At 48.3% G+C, this 17,925-nt stretch overlaps 1 protein-coding gene across 1 annotated transcript in view; it reads left to right on the top strand.

The window, feature by feature from the left end:
• The window catches only part of LOC135920563 (tyrosine-protein kinase transmembrane receptor Ror2-like), a 329,385-nt gene that overhangs the window by 248,831 nt on the left and 62,629 nt on the right, over nucleotides 1-17,925 (top strand). Inside the window, exon 3 of the mRNA XM_070525993.1 lies at nucleotides 13,841-13,968. Within this exon, the coding sequence (XP_070382094.1) occupies nucleotides 13,841-13,968 (128 nt within the window). The remainder of the gene's footprint in view (nucleotides 1-13,840; nucleotides 13,969-17,925) is intronic.

Below are 17,925 nucleotides of genomic sequence, written 5' to 3'. Positions count from 1 at the left end.
CGCCACTCCCCGGGCCTCCCATGTCTTCATCGATGTCCCATCCTTTGCTCTTTTCCGAGGCCTAAGTGGTTTCGGCTCGCCGACATGTAGAGCCGCGCGGCGTTCTCTCTCTCATCTCTCGCTGCGCGATTCGTTTTAGGCTTTTTTTCGCCCCTTCCGTATGAACAGCCGTTTTTTAGGAGATCGCGCTTTGTTGTTGAGAAGCGCTTTGCTCTTCTTTTGTGTGCTTCCGGTGAGCTTTTTGCCAGAACTCGTGACTAGAGGGAACCCAGCGTAACCTGGGCGTAGCGCGCGATGTAGCACTCGGCTCTATCCTGTACGCTCAGAACCGAACTCCCCAGAGGGGCGGACGTAGTGTTTTCAAGTAGTTCCTTGTTACTTAGTGGTATGTACATGAAAGTGTAAACCGTAGTTATTGTTGTTTTGCCAGGTTAGATGCTGAATGCAGCGTCTCCATGCAAGTGGAAAAAGTGACGATCTCTTTGTGATCCTCGCCGTAAAAGAAGCTTTTATTCTTCTACCAGGTTGGCATGTTAACGCTACGTCCAGAATCTCGCGTCTCAACTCGCGGTTTTCAAAATGCACTTCACGGGTGCTTTCCGTCGCCTGTGACGACAAAACCGACTGGACAGAATCAGTGGGAACATTCACGGTAGCCAATGGCGATAACGCGCATTTATCTATATATGTTGCGTAATCTCAGGAGGCTGAAGTGTACAGCGTGCGTGGTTGCCTTTGTGTGTGACCCGGATCGTGGTAGTTATAGGCTGCGACGGCCGTTAGTAACGCAGAATGTGGTGGTTACATGAACGATCCGCTCTATAGGCCTCCGCTCGCGCACTAAAGCAAAACGCTAAGGCCACGTCTTTTAACGGCCTTTTTTGGTAAATGAGAGTCGTTGAAAGCTCACATCGGTTCATTTTTGCGTGCTCTCGATAGTTTAATCCCTTCCTAGCGAATCTGAATGGTCTCTGACTACCTCAAGAGAAGCTTTCGATGTGCCTGAACATCATGGTTTTTTTTTTTTCCCCGACATCCTTGATGCTGTCCTCCGCAGGACGTTACGTGCGTTCGATCGACTTGCTGCGTAATCGGTTGGATCCATTTCTCACGCCGCTGCCGCAATAGTGCACGCGCCTATCATCTGCGGCGCTCAGATTTGGGTTCGTTCAACCTAGAGTGCGTCGCAAAAGTATTGGTTCCGTCCTCTTACCGAAGGCAGGTACCCGACGTGCTTGCGTTCCGCTCGCCCGTGTAGCGAAGCCGAATGCAGAAGCGCGCTTCTCCCCATAAACACCCTTACTGTGAAAGAGCCAACTTTACAACGCTTTTTCGGCGTCAACGTACACGCGCGTGGACGACTTTCGAGGCGTGTCGGAATTTTTTGTATAATAATAATAATAATAATAATAATAATAATAATAATAATAATAATAATAATAATATGTGGCGCACGTCGAGGGACTTCTTGTCCGGTCACGCACTGGTAGTTCAGAAGCTTGCTTGCTTGCTTGCTTGCTTGCTTGCTTGCTTGCTCGCTCGCTCGCTCGAAATAATTGAGTAAGAATCGAAGGAGTAGAAGATAGCGCAAATAATTAGAAATTTATTTATGAAATAGCTTTTAAACGATATTTGCTCTCCGACGGTTGAGCAATCATTCCTGTGACATTGCCCGAGAGAGGAGGCTCCGAGACGGAAGAATTCCTGAAATTTTGCAGATTTCTAGCGGCGCCGTCGTCTTGCTCCAGTTCGAATTTAGACGCCCTACTGCGCCATGCTCGAGGCTCCTCGATGCGCGGGCTTTCGCGAATAAATGAGTGGCGGCCTCTGGTTGCTGGTCTGATCAATCGCCTACGGGTCTGCCTAGCCTACAGCACGTGCTCTAGCTGTTGGACCTCTCTTCGGTTGCTCAATTCCAGGCCAGAGATTGAGAGAGACGTCGCCGGTCGCTCCCCCGAGCGTTGCTGGAACTCGCAGAATTTATTAAGATCTTTGCGGTAAGATTGTATACATAGAAGCTGTAGCCTGGAGTAGTAGATGAAGTGTGTACATGTTCAGCGTGAAGGCGGTGTTGGTGGGGATGATGATGATGATGATTGTGATGATGATGATGAGCATGATGATTGGCGATTGCGATTCGTAACTCAGCGACGACAGGTAGTCACCTAGCCTGCTTGACCTGAACAAGTGTACTGAATACGTGCGCAGCAGTTTAGCATTTTGCCTATCTCTCCTTGATCTTCTTTATCTCTCCATTAAAACTTCTATCTCCACATTTCACACTTACCCATGCCTGGGAACACACTCCGATTGTGTCAATATTTTGCCTGTTTTGCTTCCTTTTCTTTTTCTTTCTTTTTTTCATCAACATTCCAAACGCCGCTTATTATCTTGACTGCTGACCAGTTGAGGTTTACAGGCGCGTTGAATCCCTGTGATTCTAGAAGATGGACGTTTCCTAAGGGTCTTGCTGGTTGAATATCTTTTCTTTCCATAACGATTCGTCGAGTCGCTTCCGGACTTTGGCTGCAGCAGTCACATGACTCATTCTGTCGCGAATATTTGCTCCGGTACGTTTTTTTTTTCTTTTTTTTCCTCAGGCAGCCATCTCGGGCCCCAAATAGAAAGGCCCTGCCCTTTCTGTTACCGTGCAGATATTTCCTCCTGATTTCTTTCTTGCTGTACCTGTAAATCTCCGTGGTCTTTTTTTTTAATGTTATTATACACTATCAGCGCGACCTGATGGCGCGCTGGAAATCCCTTCTTTCCTCGACAGTCTCGGGTGCGAAGTCTGAGACTGCCTCAACCACTGGTACGCCACTCGCACGTGCACCAGCCACTTCGTTTCTTCGGCGAACGTCCCCTCCGTCCGGTGTCACCGTCTCTTCATCTCTCCGCGCACCGCCTGTTCACCTATAGCCGCTGTTCAGGGAAGCTGAGCGTCTCATCCAGCGTCTCACCTGCGAGCCGCGGATGAGACCTGTCTCACTCAACGTCTAGGCAGCTGTCATCTGCAGCTGTCCTCCCGCAAGCCTTCTCTTGTACGCGGGAACGCGCCAAAAAAAAAAAAAAGAAAGAACAAGCATCAGAAACGAAGCAAGCGAGCACGCAAGCGTCGCTCAAAGCCTGTCTGCCTGACACTGCGCCTACGCGTGTGTGTATACGAACGCGTTTTCGTCTGCATCTCGTGTTCCACGCGGAACGTCTCTCTATATATCTGTACACGACCTCGCCTTGCAGCGTTATCGTGCGTGCCTCCGAATCTCACTTTCTTTCGTTCTCCCCCCCCCCCCCCCCCTATACGTGTAGCAATTCCACGCGCACGGGCAGCGTGATCGCTTTGCTTTTCTACCTCTCACGACAAATCGCTGCAACTCGCTGCAACTTGGAGAAGTGAGAAAACGAAAGAAAGAACCGTCTCCCACCGACGCACAGGCGCGCACGCCTGTGGTTGCCACATCCACTGCGCGTCGAGATCCTCTCTCGGAACCCATCTTGCGAGGAACAATGGTCCGAGCTTGGCAGTGAAGCCTCCCCCCTTCAACCCCCACCCCAACCCCCTCCCTGAAACACAGCGGCGGTGGTCCGGCGTGCCTTGCGTCTCCGCGATGAAAGGGAAGCCGGCATTCGGTCCGTCCTCAGTCGTGGCCCTGATGGCGCGCGCAGGGAACAAAGCCTTCGCCCTGGCCTTTGTGCACTTGTGTGTGTGTGCGCGTCCGGGGCGCTCAAATCTGTCGCCCCGGGCTCGCCGGGAGCGGCAGAACCTTGCGAAGCTTTGTCGCGGGTCTTGCTGCGAACTTCAGAAAAAATATGTATATACTGAAGGCTCTGCTTAGTCCAGAACAGTGTGCAGACAGCCGTTAGTACAGGTAACCAAGTTATAGGAGTGCGCTGAACTTTGTTTTAGAAATTGTAGAAAACTTGCCGCCCGCATCTCGCGCATGAAAGGATGACGCCTAGCGTGTGCGAACGTCGGAAAAATGTTTGCACAACATTTTAGTCTGATGCTAAAGTTGGCCTCGAAACGCTGGACTTGCTGTTCATCGACGTTACCGTGACGTGAGGACACAGGACTATGTTGATCGAGACCCTCGAATCAGGTTGCACGTGTAGTGTCGCCGTGGCCGGCTGTTTTATTCGGCGACGTCTCTGGCGGCAGGCTGCGCAGTGTTAAGCTCACGCCGTGGTGCCACAACGCGGGCAGCGTGCGCGGTAGCCCTCGCTACTAGAACAGCCGGTCGTGTACGACTGGGCTCGAACGCAACAGCGACGCAGTTAGCAAGCAGACCTCTTTTTTACAAAGTACTTCCCAACGGCGTGAGAAATCGCATGCTGTTAGATATGGCGCCGTTTCCTGAGGCTACTTCGAGTTCCCCAGACCACATCGAATCGCAGCACAGCTAATTGAGGAATGCAGAAGCAGGGATGCCACATTCCTGAGGCAAGACACGTGCAAACAAATTGGCGGCCCCCAGGTCGTGTGCCGCCGGTGGAGCTATTCAATGCTTGAGTTTTCCAGAAAACGAAGGGATAGCCCGGCATTGTTGCAAGGAAAGTGGGTCCCGAAACAAGACGGCTGCGATGTACCGGGAAGGCCTGGCAGCGTCGCCCCTGGCTTTTGTGACGGCGAGTTGCTAGTCAGCAAGGCAAGGGGGATCAAGCGATCAAGCAAGGGGGACCAAGCGGCGACTCTCTTCACCGGGTATGACACCATCGCACGGGCGCCTACCATTGGCCGAAAATGGCGTCATCTGAGCGGACTCTCCCATTGGCGGAACATGACGCGACTTCCAGTCCTCGAAGGGTTTAAAAGAAGCATTCCAGAAAGACCAGAGCATTCCCTGATTGACCTCTCTCGAACTTCTTGCCGCGGGCCGCAGCGTCCGAGTTGCTGCCGGCCCGTAATGACTGTACGACTGTTACTTGACTCTCACCTCTCTGTATATAATGTAAAATAAACCCTCCCAAGTTTGTTTTCATCCCGAAGTCCGTCCTCGACCCCTACAATGCATAGCTTCGCATTCTCTGAATTATCAGGTGTCAGATCGACACACATCTGTAAAGTCTCTCTCTCTCTCTCTCTCTCTCTCTCTCTCTCTTCTTTTTTTTTTCTTTTTATCACCTTCATCGAAAGGCGACTGCCACGGCTGGGACTCGAACCCGCGTGCTCGTCAGTACAACGCCACGACCACTTAGCCACCACGGCGCGTACACGCACAAAAGAAAGGACGACAAAGAAAGCAAAAAAATTCAAAGAAAGAAGGTTCCTAGTAAATTGACTCCCGCACTGCAAATAAAATTTTCAACTGAAAATTCCAGCGCCTGATATCGTACTTTCATTTTTTCTTCTTCTTCTCGCGGTGTTTTTCCGTTTGTTTATATTTCCTTACAAAAAACGTATCCAGTGAAGCGTGTCTTAAAATTTGAACATCGCGCACGGTCGCGCTCCGAGATGATTTCCAACGCCTCGACCGCTGCGATCTGCTGCCGATAAGTGCCAGATCGCAGGATCGGAGAGAACGTATACGGAGGGGAAAAAAAAAACGAGAAGATCGATCACGCCTTACAGAGCCGCGCAGAACTACACCGGCCGGAGGGGAATCATTAGTGCAGCACCGATGTGTTCCGGAACATTGCCGCACTAACGTTGGCGCTGGATTTGGGTCACGGCCCGAAGAAAATTAACGGTTTGGACCCCCTTGTGCCCTGCGAAGACGCTTATCTCGCGCACGTTTATTTTATTCATTACCTTTTTTTTTCGTGGGAACCGTGCATGGCTTGAAAAAAAAAAAACTGGGAAGTGCGCCGAGGCACTCCCGATAGAATGAAATTGTTGTAAAGTGAATTGGATTGGATTGGATTGGATTGGATTGGATTGGAGCCAAGTTTATTTATGTAATGTGAAGCTTTCTTTGCCTCTTCACCTGCGGTTTGGTACGTGCGCCTCGCCGGATATATTCGTGGATCAATGAGAAACTTTAATAGACTGGTAGCCTAATATATCGAAATGACGCATTCAGTTCGCTCCTCAGGTATGACGTGACAAGAAACGTGGGAACTGCAAAGTTCCTCGGATAGCAACAAATAGAAATGAACATACGACAGTAGGTCCATATAACACGCAAACAATAAGTTTGAACGACAGACAATGAAAATGGGTGCGTGCATAAGCATTTATTATTATTATTATTTGAGGATACATATACGGAGCTTATATGTGCTGTGAATACAAGTACTAGCAAACGGGCTTATACAGGATGTCCCCGCGTTCGTGCATCGCGTTTAAAAAAAAAAAAGAAGAAGAAAGGAAGAAGGAACGAAAGAAAGAAAAGATAGGCCATTATACGCGAAGATTACCAAGTAGACATTGTTCACAGTCGAGTAGAGTAGCCGCCAGTAAATTTGTTAGTGGTGCCATTCAGTTTAATAATTCATTGCAATTAGCTAATTTCTTTAATTACTGCTCTCATTGCCGTGCTGTCAATGAAGAATCTGTATAAAATTGAAAGAACCTTAAAGCTGGCATGTTATCAGCGAGCTACTTTTTTGCCCGTTTATTATTATTACTTTTTTTCCCCCGGCTGGTAAAGAAAGCCCGCGAGAAATTAAAAGGTCTCCCGTGAGTGACCCTCCGCGCCCGCGTCACAAAGCAGCGGTCTCAAGCAATCTCCATAGGGGGCCGTTGCAAAGTTCTTTTGTGTTGTCGCCTATTACGAGGCGTTACTCCGTATACGAATGTCCTTGCGAACCTACGGGCGCTTAGAACGACAGAAAGCTGAGCTAGTTGGTAAGGATTCATTATGCAAGAAAAGGTGAGGCGTGCAGACAGGACACAAGAGCAGAGAAGTGGACAACAAGAACGCCGTTCGTGTTGTCCACTTCTCTTCTTTTGTGTCCTGTCTGCACGCCTCACCTTTTCATACGGGAGCTCTTTCTGTTCCTGAAAGCAGACGAGGTAGTCTGCTCTCGTGGATCGAGAAACTTTCTTTCTTTCTTTTTTTTTACTTTTTTTCCACTTGTTCTTGTATTGAATTGTTCAGATCACGGCGTTCAACACACGGCCCACGAGACACGTCACTGTAAGAGGCTTCGTATAAAGTTTTGCCACCAGGTGTTCTTTAACGTGTGCCCAAATTGAAGTACACGACTGCTTTCGCATTACGTCAGTATCGTAACGAGTCCGTCGAGGCCGAAACTCGTGTCTGTGAGCCCGCGCTCGGTGGCAGGACGTCATGTCCAGTTGGCCACCGCGGCACATTGCGTTGATTGGGCTGGTTTTTACGACTTTTGTCTCGTAGGCCCTCTTTTCTTTTTCTTTTTTCTTTGCCCCTGTCACTTCGCGCGTGTGAAACCGTTGTTAAAAGCATTCGGGATACTCCGCACCTGCGCCGTTATATCGTTCGGGCATTTCGCGCACTTTCCGTGGTACTCCTGACATTTCAGTCCTCTGGACAGCGAGTACGGATGTTCTGTTCCCCAGGGCTTTGGAAATATCGCCATACCGCAGGAACTTGTCTAAAGACCCTTTAGCCAGCACGGCGGTCCCAGGCAACGCAGCCCGTATGCTTTGATAAAGACTGTATACCTTGTCGGCTAACGAAGGCACTGTCATCAATGACACGGCTCCGTGACCGATCCTAGCCTCATGAGAGGTGCTAGCTCTTTCTTTCTTTTCCATTCTTCCTTTATTCATTTGTTGCTTCTTTTTACTTCTTCCTTTGTCGGGATTGCGTGCCCGTGGGAGCGGTCGTCGTTGGAAAGATCCGTCCCGCGGCGGCCCAATTCCCACGGGTGGAGTCAAGTGGCCGGCCTTCCAATCTGGGACGACGAGCAGGTCACGCTCTGGGGCCACGGCCACCCAAATTACACACTCGTACACCAATGCGTTGCTGTCGCGGGAGGTTTGCACCTTGGATCAGTGCTCGTCGCTCTTGGCGCTTCGACACTGTTATGCAAACCTTACTAACGCTCATGCCTTGCTGGTACACCTACTGACGCTGAAGTGCCAGCCTTTATGGCTGACACTATTTTGTCAAGTGAACGCGCGCAGAAAAGAGCCGGCGTGTTTCTTTCATAAACGGTCGCTTTCGAAGGCGCCGTGATTGCGCACTAACCTTTGCGCTCGACTTTCATCAGCGAAAAGAGAAAGAGGGAAAGACAAAAGGATGAATAGAAAGGCAGGGAGGCCAACCAGAGGTAGTTCTGGTTGGCTACCCTGCACGGAAGAAGGGTTGAGGAGGATAGAAAGAGAGAGAGTGGAAGGGGGAGATAGAAAGAGAGCCGAGCGCGAGCAAACGAGAAACTGACTGTCTCCTACAGGGCCTTTCGATTCCTCATACCCTTCACCGTGAAGGATGTATGTAGCATGTAGGTGTATGTATGCATGTAGATGCTATATGTAAGACGTATGTGCGCATGTAGGAATTTGTAGACACGGTGCTAGAGAGAGAAGGAGAGAGAGTTAACGCTTTATTATGGATGTGACTTCGGCCTAATTGGGTAAGGAGGGGCAAGGGTAGTCGAATGGGATATATTAGTCCAGTTTTATTGGCGAAGGCCACCAGCGGCTAAGGCACAGCCTTGCAGAGGGCGGAGTCTCCAGCCAGGCCGATCCAGTACTAGTAACTGGTGGTGATGGCCGCAGTGGCTGCACCGGACATGCATTCACGACGTTGGAAGGCTGGCGCGTGAGCTAGCCGGTCTCGGTCGAAGTGGCCGGCTGTTCGTCTGGTGGCTTCGTGGCACAGGCTAGAAGAAATATCTGCGTCTCTCTCTGGAACAATGTCGCTTCTTAGAAGCATTTCCTAAGTTCTGGAATGCCAGAAATTTTTTTCTGGAATGCCGGAACATTCGCTTATGGTCGTCGTCGTTTCTGTAAAGCGTTCGGTAGACGGATCAGCCGCAAAACTAACATCTCCATGTGATCGTTTTAATTTATATATCTGCTTATGTTCAATAAGTGCGGTGTTCTGTTCGCTCTAACTACATAGACAGCGTCGTCTCCGTCTATTTCATTTCCATAATAATCCGCTTTGGTCGTTGGACTTAAATGCGCGCGCAAAATAAGCAAAAAAAAACGACGCAATAAACTAGGGCGAGGGAGATTTAGTCGTGTACTCGATACAAAAGGAATGAAACTCTAAGCCGACACCCGAACCGGAATGCAATATCTTCATTGCAGGCAACGTGCGCGGAAAATTAATACCGAGGCCAGCGGGGAGGTTTCAAGGTGTATTATTATTTCTTAGGCTTACGCGGGCTTCATTATTGCAAGCAGAGCGGGCGACAGAGAAAGAAAGAAAGGATATAGCCCATTGTATGAGAAACGACATTCCAGAAATAAATTTCTGTAATTGCGAGAGTTCCGAATGAGCGGAATGAACGAGCGAAGAAAGCAGGCTTGATTGAAAAAGAAAAAAAGAAAAAGGAGAGATAAAGAAAAAAAACACACACTCAAGGGGAAAACGAGAAGCAGTTCAATATGAGAAACAGGGATACAAAAATGGAAACTCTGGCTTCATTTTTTGTCTCCGGGCTATGGCTAGTGCTACGGGCCATTCTGTTCGGTTTTCGCCGTTCTTTTCTTCTCGTTCTGATCTCTGCTGCGATGGCCCGGCGCTCTTTTTCGTCACACTGTGTTTTCTCAGCGCGAGTTATTTCTCGGTCGACTCGGGGCTGCTTAAGGCTCCGCATACGCGTAATCCCGTTGACGATTGGTCTGCTACATCCTTTCTTGTTTTTATTTTTCGCTTACCTCATCTTGTTCTGGTCTGGAATTCCTCTTGTCCTTACTGCCGAACCTATGACCGAAATTAAAACAATGACGCCCCCCATCGTGCTCTTCATTTCGTCTTGTTTTGGCTGTTTGAGAAACATTGGCTGCAATTCTCGTGCGTGCGAGGGGGGGTACGGGACGAGGGCTTTTGTAAACGCCCGACCGAGAAACTTTCAACGTCCTTTGTCAGTTTCTTTTCTTCTTTTCCTTTCTTTCGTTTCTTCTTTTTCTTACTTTCTTTCTTTCTTTCCTTCTTTCTTTACGGGCATTGTCATCCAGCCTAACATTTTTTTTCCCGCCCTCTGTTTCGCGTGCCCATTGTCTTGCGCTTGTTTCGTTTTGCAAACTGCGAGGAAATGAGCTGTTTCTGATTCAAATTAGAATAACAGCCTTCGCATTGTCTTTTCACTGCGTCTCGAGGTCCCCCCCCCCCCGCGCTCTCCTTCTTTCTTCTTTTTAAAATTTTATTTCTGCGATTCCCTTAGGCCGAAAGTATGCGCGGCCGCCTCTTTGTCCATAGTGGATTCTAAGTGAGTGCTTTGTATAACACAGTTTAGGTTTCGAAACATTCGTTCTGTTGGCTCAAGAGCACAAATGTCCTTTTGTTCACTTGCTCGCTCTGCGTAAGCTTATGCTTCGACGTTTTCTTTGTCTCATAGTTTTCTTTTCTTTCTCTCTCTCTCTCTCTCTCTCTCTCTCTCTCTCTCTCTCTCTCTCTCTCTCCTTGTTTGAAAATTTGAAGGGAGCTCCGTGCCTACGCAAGAAATCTTGCCCGCTGAGAGCTTTGCGTAATACGCCCTGCGTTTCGAAATTCGCTGGAACCAAACGCCACCTCCGCGTTTATCCGCTTGTATTGGCCCGACCTCTCTTTTCTCCGCGTTTCCTTTCTTTTTTCTTTTTTCTTCTTCTTTTGTGGGTACGTCGTAATGCGAATTTGCTTTCGCGTTTTGAAAGCGCTGGATTGAGGTTTAAGTGAGGCTTTCTTGCACAAGTGGAGTCCATTCGCCGAAGAGTCGAGGGCACCACCTGGGCGCTTGATCACTGATGGCCGACGATTCGCAGAATTAAAGTTACTCTGCCCTCATCCGGACGTATGTGGTAATAATATTTCATAAGTGCAGGTATTTAAGTATTCGCACTAAATGTCTCGTTCCTTGCCGTAGTCTCACCTTATCTCTTTTTTTCCTTTTTTACGTGTTAATTTGGGTCCTGCCCATTCGTAGCTCAGCCTGTCGCGAAGTGGCCATTTATCAAGCACTGAAACTGGTTTAATCGGATGAAGTGGATAGACACTGGAAAAGCGCCTAGTAATAGTATGCGCCTCATACTCATTATCTGAAGTGTACCTTGCGCAACGTCTATGTTCTCATATGTTCTCAAATCCATTCGTACGCCACGGTGGTCCAACGGCTATGGCGTTATGCTGCCGAACTACAGGTCGCCGGTTCGATTACCGACCGCTACGGCTGCAGAAACGATCGTGTGCTCAGACATTCCCGGTTGGTTTTAAACTTAATCCTGCGTCCTCCGCTACCACGTGCCCCATTCCCCCAACTGACACTTTTGTTCGTTAGACCCAATCACTGAGCCACTGAACATTAGGGTTGGTGGTTTCTTGATCATAGATGCGATGTCGCGCAGAAAGCTGTGCTGTTTGTGTCATCATGTTTCTCTTAGCCGTTATTCTATTAGGACTGTGCATCCGTAGGAATCTCCATCAGCCAATGAAAATACCACCCAACGACGGCAGCGACACCTACAGCTTGTCGACTCATCGCGCTTTGTCAGGGCCCCGTATTCTGTGACGCTGCTTTTCATTTTTCATTTCTGCTCTTCTTACTGTTCGTCACGCCGCGTGACAGAGCTTATTTATAAGGGCATCCAATGACAAAAGTGCGGAAGTGATGGAAAGTGAAGTTGATGAGCACGCACTTAGGCTGGCTGGTTCATGATTACGAACAGTAAGCAGCGCTAAACAACGGGACGAAGAGAGGGACGCAGACCAAGTTGATCGTTTGACAAATACGACTCCTGGATGTCTACGAATAATCTCGCGCGCCCGTTTCGTTTTACGCGAACGATTCACATGTTCTTTTTTGTTCCACCTCCACCATTCGGGCCTTTATCGTCTCCGCTCCACCCATACATTCCTCAACATGCTTGTTAATAGCGCGGCCAAACAATTGGGAGTCGCCAATAAACGCGTAGCCTCGGGCGCCGACGGAGAGGCGTCGTGTAACGAAGTGTGAATGACGGGGACAAGTCGTCCCATTTGCGAGGGTGTCTGCGGCTCACGCGGCCGCCCCTTCCTTCGATCGCGCTTGCACGGTTGCCGAGAAGGGCTTCGCTCAAAGGTGTAAACCCTGTAACCCTCCGCCACACCTCCGCTCTCTCTCTCTCTCTCTCTCTCCTCTTTTTCGTCGGCGGCGCATTAGGGATTCGACAGGGCGACAGTAATGAAGCGACAACAAATCTCCTCGGTCCTGTAAGCGGGCTCGTCAGGGCGGCGTCGTGGAGTGCCCCCTCCATCTAGCTGTTTTTTTTTTGTTACTTGTATTTATATCCTCCGCGTGAATCAGGAAAGGCCCAAACTTAAAGTAAAACACCCAGAAAAACGGGACGAATGTCTGGAAAAAAAAAAATCGCAGACAGATCGGTGTGAAGAAACTGCGCGGTTAACTTGCGTGAATGCCTGGCGTCGGCGAAAATGGTACGAAGCGGCCATTTGTGCGCGGAACGGAGATTGCTGCTTAGGTCGGCGGGGCTTCCCGAATGCGGGGCGTGGAGGTTGTATCCGACGTGCGCTATGTTGTAATCGCCCGGCGAAAGTGGTTTGCGACATCGCCGCACTGTAAAAAAAAGGGACGGGGACGCCTTTGTGTCCCCAAGGGAGCGGAATTCGGGAGCGGCCCCTTTTTTTTTTATCCAGCTTAGTTTTAGGTTTGTTTCCAGCTTACTTCAAACTGTCGCGGCTGTCGCATCTGGCGATAGCGTTAGGGCCATCAGTATATACATATGCATTGTCGAAAACGGGACGTCAGCTTAAGTTAACGAAGAAGCAAGACGAAATAGGACTGCAATGATAATGCAGTCATTGTGCAAGATGATTTGGTTAAGCGATAGAGCACCAACAAAAAAAAAGCAAGAAACTAAAACCACAGCTCGTTCTTAGCTGCAACCGACTGATGTCGCCAACAGCCACAAACACAGAAGGGCATCTTCTTCTTCGCTGTATACAATTTATTTCTCACACAATAGCAAAGTCACCTGTGAGACTAGGCTGCCGAACTACGGTACACCGTGCGGGCCTTAGTGACTGGGTTGCTAGGTTGCTAAGAAATGGAGATTCGCTCTTTTATTTATTTATTTATTTATTTATTTATTTATTTATTTATTTATTTATTTATTTATTTATTTATTGTACATACTTTCAAGGCCGGCAGGCACAACAGAAAGGAGTGGTAGAGTACATTATTTGCAGAACGAGAGAAAAAATAAAAAAAATAATGAAGGAACTATAAGGCACTTTGAACAGCAAGCTTGAAATTGGTGCTGTCACAAATGGTGACTAAGGAGGCGGGAAGGCGGTTCCATGCAGTGGCGGTTCTTGGTAGGAATGAAGAATGGTATAAATTAGTGCGGCAAGTTGGCACTTCAACTTTGTGTTGATGATCGATGCGAGATGAGATGTAACTGGGTCTGGTGAAGAGATTTTCTTTCAGGAAAGGATTGAGGTAGTATATTTTATGAAAAAGACAAAGGCGAGAATGCTTGCGAATGATGCTCTTAAGGTGCACTATAAGGTTAAGTCAAAATGCAGTACATCTCTTCCCTCGGTGTTGTTTCTTTATATGTGTATGTCATACTCACAGTAGAACCACACTGAATGCGACATCAAAGCTATTGTATTACAGTTTTTAAACAAATATGACAATGAGGGCTTCCGCTTGACCTTAGCGACGGCGGGAAGAGGTCAATCTTTCGGCCTCACTGCTACGCACTGATGCAATTGACGGTGTTTGATTAAATCCTGACTGAGCTCTCCTGCTCTTTTTTTTTTTTCAGTGCCGGCCAAACTCGAAGGACCCCCTCGGACTACGCTCAACGTATCAGCGGGCACTACACTGGTTTTACGATGCGACGCCGAGGGCGACCCACCTCCTGTGATAACTTGGTGGAAAGACGGAAAGAGGGTGAGTTGTCGGTTTCTTAGAATTTTTTTTTCTGGAACGTTAAGCATATAACAAGTCATCTGGCAATCTAGGTGACACGTTATTGTCTATCTTGCTTCCATTATGTCTGTTGCGTAGCCTTAAAGCCCTTCCCGTCCCAACAGTCATAGGACAACCGGCTGGAAAGAAACCTCGCTCGTCTTGCTAATACGTCTCGCCTTCAAATGTGTCTCGGCGAAGAGGCAGCTTAACGGGTTGTGTTCGGTTGGTCGCGCCTTTCCCTTGGGTTTGCTTGATTTACTTATTGGTTGACTATCGCTGCAGCGAAATTGCCTCACGAAACCCTGTAGCCCAACATAAGTGCAATACTCGGCTTTTGCTGCCTCTCGGTTTCTCGTTGGCTCAGCTTTGCCCCGCGTAACTTCACCCCTGAGTGACCCCGACTCGCGCCATGTCCTCACATTTTCGCCTTACCGCCTTCCTTCCTTTCTTTTCCTTCTTTAATCTAATGTCATTCCTTCGCCGCTTAGGATGCACGACTCAGTTCATTCTTTTGTTTTACTACGTGCACGTGCACACCTCACCGACCCGTTCTACTTGTCGTTACTGCGCTTTATAGGTATACTTTCCCACGTTTTGAGTCGTTGTGGGGTGTAGATAGATTTACAGGCTTCCGCATGTATCGGGTATGATTTGTGCGTTATCTATTTTATTTTTTTCGTACGTTTCATTTAGATAAATCCAAGGCTACAAGTTGTTACGGAGGGAAGCGACCAAATACGTAATACAACACAATTTATATGAACACAAAAGTGAGCGTAACTCAGAAGCATTGTCCCAGGGACGAGAGAGTGACCTCTACATTACTGTATTAACAGACTGTAGCCGTATGGTTCCTAGTGTAGTTGCTACGAACGCTTCCCAGAATTCGCCGACGCACACGCAATGAACCATCGTCGTTCAGTTTATCCTGGCGTCCTTCAATCTCCTTTCTCCCTTCCCCAGTGCAGAATAGCCAACCGGCGCCATCCTAGTTGACCTGCCTGCTTGTTTCTTATCACTTCGCTATATTTCTCTCTCTCTCTCTCTCTCCACCCCCCTTGTACCCACACCTTCTTTTACTTTTTTTACTTTCTCTCAACTTCAGCCGGTGAGACTATTAACACAGGCAGAACAATATTGTGGACGACAACCACCACCGGAGATATTGGCGGGGTGTCACCGCCGACACAGCAGTCGTGTCGGCCGCTTCGGAGTCACGCGATAAAAAATGAAACGTTTTTAGCACCGTCACGTGAGCCCTAGGTGTTCTGTGGTTTGCGGCGTAGCCACGATAATTAACGAGACATCGATGGATGCAGAAACATACCGAATCGTTGAGAAGGGGTTTCGCGGCCCCGCAGGCGCTGAAGTTCTTAACTGCATAACGGCAGTCTTTGTTTTTCTTTTTTTTTTCGAAGTCTTCTTCGTGCGTGCGTGTCAGTTCCCTCCTATGCAGCTCCCAGACGTTTTGCACATATTTTTTTTCTTCTCCCACCCGTTTGTAAACAAAACAACATTCTCGCATGCAATTTTTTTCCACGTTCCATAGGGTCACGTTTATGAATAGATAACAGGAAGGACTAGCCCCGCCCGTTACAACCTGATGAGCTTGCTGTGCTGTTTTTCTGCAAACCGTGCGATTATTGGGACCTTCTGCCCATTTCGTTAGGCGGCACTATAACTTGACGTTTGCGTAAGGCTGTCGAGGTAACGCGGCGCTAATACTTCGTTGTGCCCCTCTAGGACTATTCGCGAAATTCTGTACTTTTTCTACCCTGAGCTCTCGTCCACTTCTGATCAAAGCTATATTGGTTTATTTAGTTTTTGCGTGTTTCGTGTTATATGCGCGTCACTTGCCGCCTCTGAACCGCTGCGCTCCCTGGAGGCGGTGTTTCGTTAGTTAGGGAATAACCGACCTAGCACACGTAGACATATCGATCGTGTTTAGGAACGTTGTCGTCCTAATCAGATTAATAATTGGTGCGGGCTCGTTGGTTGTTTGAAAGTACTATCACGTACCCATGACGGTACTACATATTTGTTCGGCTATCTCAGCGAAATAACTTCCCGTGTTGCGCATGCGTGAATAATAAAAACAAACGTAAAGAAACCCGAACAGTTTGTCAAGCCTCGTCTGGATAAACTCAGCAAGCATACTTTTGGCGTTCGCGAGAACTGGAGCGCACGGAAGGTAATATCAAAAAGCTTGTTTCCTTTTATGTCTGGCTGTTACTCGTTTCATGATTCTCGTACCACCACGTCGGTGCTCCCGCATTTTCACGGCCATTTACTGTTACCCAGACAAACTTGGCGCAACGTTCTTCTTGCTTTCTTGTGCTGTCTCTTGTTGTTATTTGCATCAAAGAAGGAATAGGTTGACAGCCGCCACCCGGGAAGGCACAGTACCTGCCTTCACTTCAGGAAGGAGGGGATGAGAACACAAATGGAGTGTATGAGGAAAGCCGCGAGAGCGGAAAGAAAGAACAAGACGACAGATCAGAAAGGCTAAAGTAGGATAACGACAAAGAATAGAACGTGACAATAAGGAACATCAGAAACAAGCGAACTGCACATTAACCACACACGTTTCCTACGCGATGCATGATGGTCATTCCTGAAAGTCGCATAGCAAGTACGTGACAATTTTTTTAGATCGTTCCCCGCCCGAAATATAGCCCATTTTAATCCTTTCTTGGCAGTCTTGTGTGGCTAGTAGTCGTGCAATGCTATGGATAATACTATGGACGCTATCGATAGTTTACACGTTGTCAAACTTTTGATATCATCGATACTATCAATAGTGCTATCAATACTATATCGCGAGAACTAGCAACAGTAGTATGGATATTGTATCGAAAATACCAGCACTATTACTCTCGATAGTGCACTGTTGATATCTGCACAACTATCGAGACAGGTGTCGATAGCACTAGCGTTAGTGCACTATCGATAACGTAAAATGTCATGACGCACGGCACGTAAACACTGCAACATAAACTTGGCGACGTTTCTCCGTTGCCACTTGCATCAAATAGGCGTTATCAAAGTTCCGATATCGCAACATTTTTACAAATATGACTATAACCAAGAATCGCCATACTGTACATAGCATTCTCAATCGCAAATAATCGTAGTACTATGGAGTAATACTACTGCCGACAATCTCTTTTATGCAACTTGTAGTTTAAGAAAGAAAAATACTGTTGATAGTCAATTTATTGATAGCTTTGCCGTGGAATCTTTGCCCCTTCGCGTTTGAGCGAATCCCGAAGGTACTCCCGTTGAGGTCGCGTTATTAGAGAGACAAAATAATCCAGCAAACCAAAAAGAATGAAGAAGAAGAACAAGAAAGCGAATAGCAAAAGCTATCTCTAACAACGTGCCGCAACGTGCTTAGCCAGCTCGACAGAAGCGGTAAATTTCCGCAAACATGAGGCGCGGAAGTGGCCTGTGCAGCAGGGCGTAGCGTATTTCGCGCGCGTACAGCATAGCGAGAGATTGGCTGGAGCGGTTCGCGCTTATGCAGTGGCGTGTTATAAAACAGCGAGTGATTCATCGTTTCGACCCATCTCGCCTATAGTGAGCGGAATGGCTTTGCGCTTTGGCGGAGGTGTTGCGCGTGTGGATCGACCGAGCGCCGCGTGTTGGAAGTGCGCTTTGCACGCGAACGCCGCGGACGCGGGGTGCGCGAATGTGTAGCGCGGTGGTCCAATCAATACGCGCGGAAGTGCGAGAGCTATTGCTGCGCGTCACACTAACCTCGCTCGAAGCAAATCGGAAGCGCGCACTTCTGGGAAACGTGTCATTTTCGATATCTCGTTGCAATGTTTCGGGAAGGCTCGGAAAGCGGACTTTTGCTTTGTTTCGGATTCACTTCGAGCGTTGCGGAACTGCGTGGTAGACGCGATGTTAATGCGGAGAATTCTGAGCTGTGCG

This window comes from Dermacentor albipictus, chromosome 9, assembly GCF_038994185.2.
Source record: "Dermacentor albipictus isolate Rhodes 1998 colony chromosome 9, USDA_Dalb.pri_finalv2, whole genome shotgun sequence".
Taxonomy (NCBI): Eukaryota; Metazoa; Arthropoda; class Arachnida; order Ixodida; family Ixodidae; genus Dermacentor; species Dermacentor albipictus.
The sequence above is the reverse complement of the archived record's forward strand: the minus strand, read 5'-3'. Positions and strand labels throughout refer to the sequence as shown.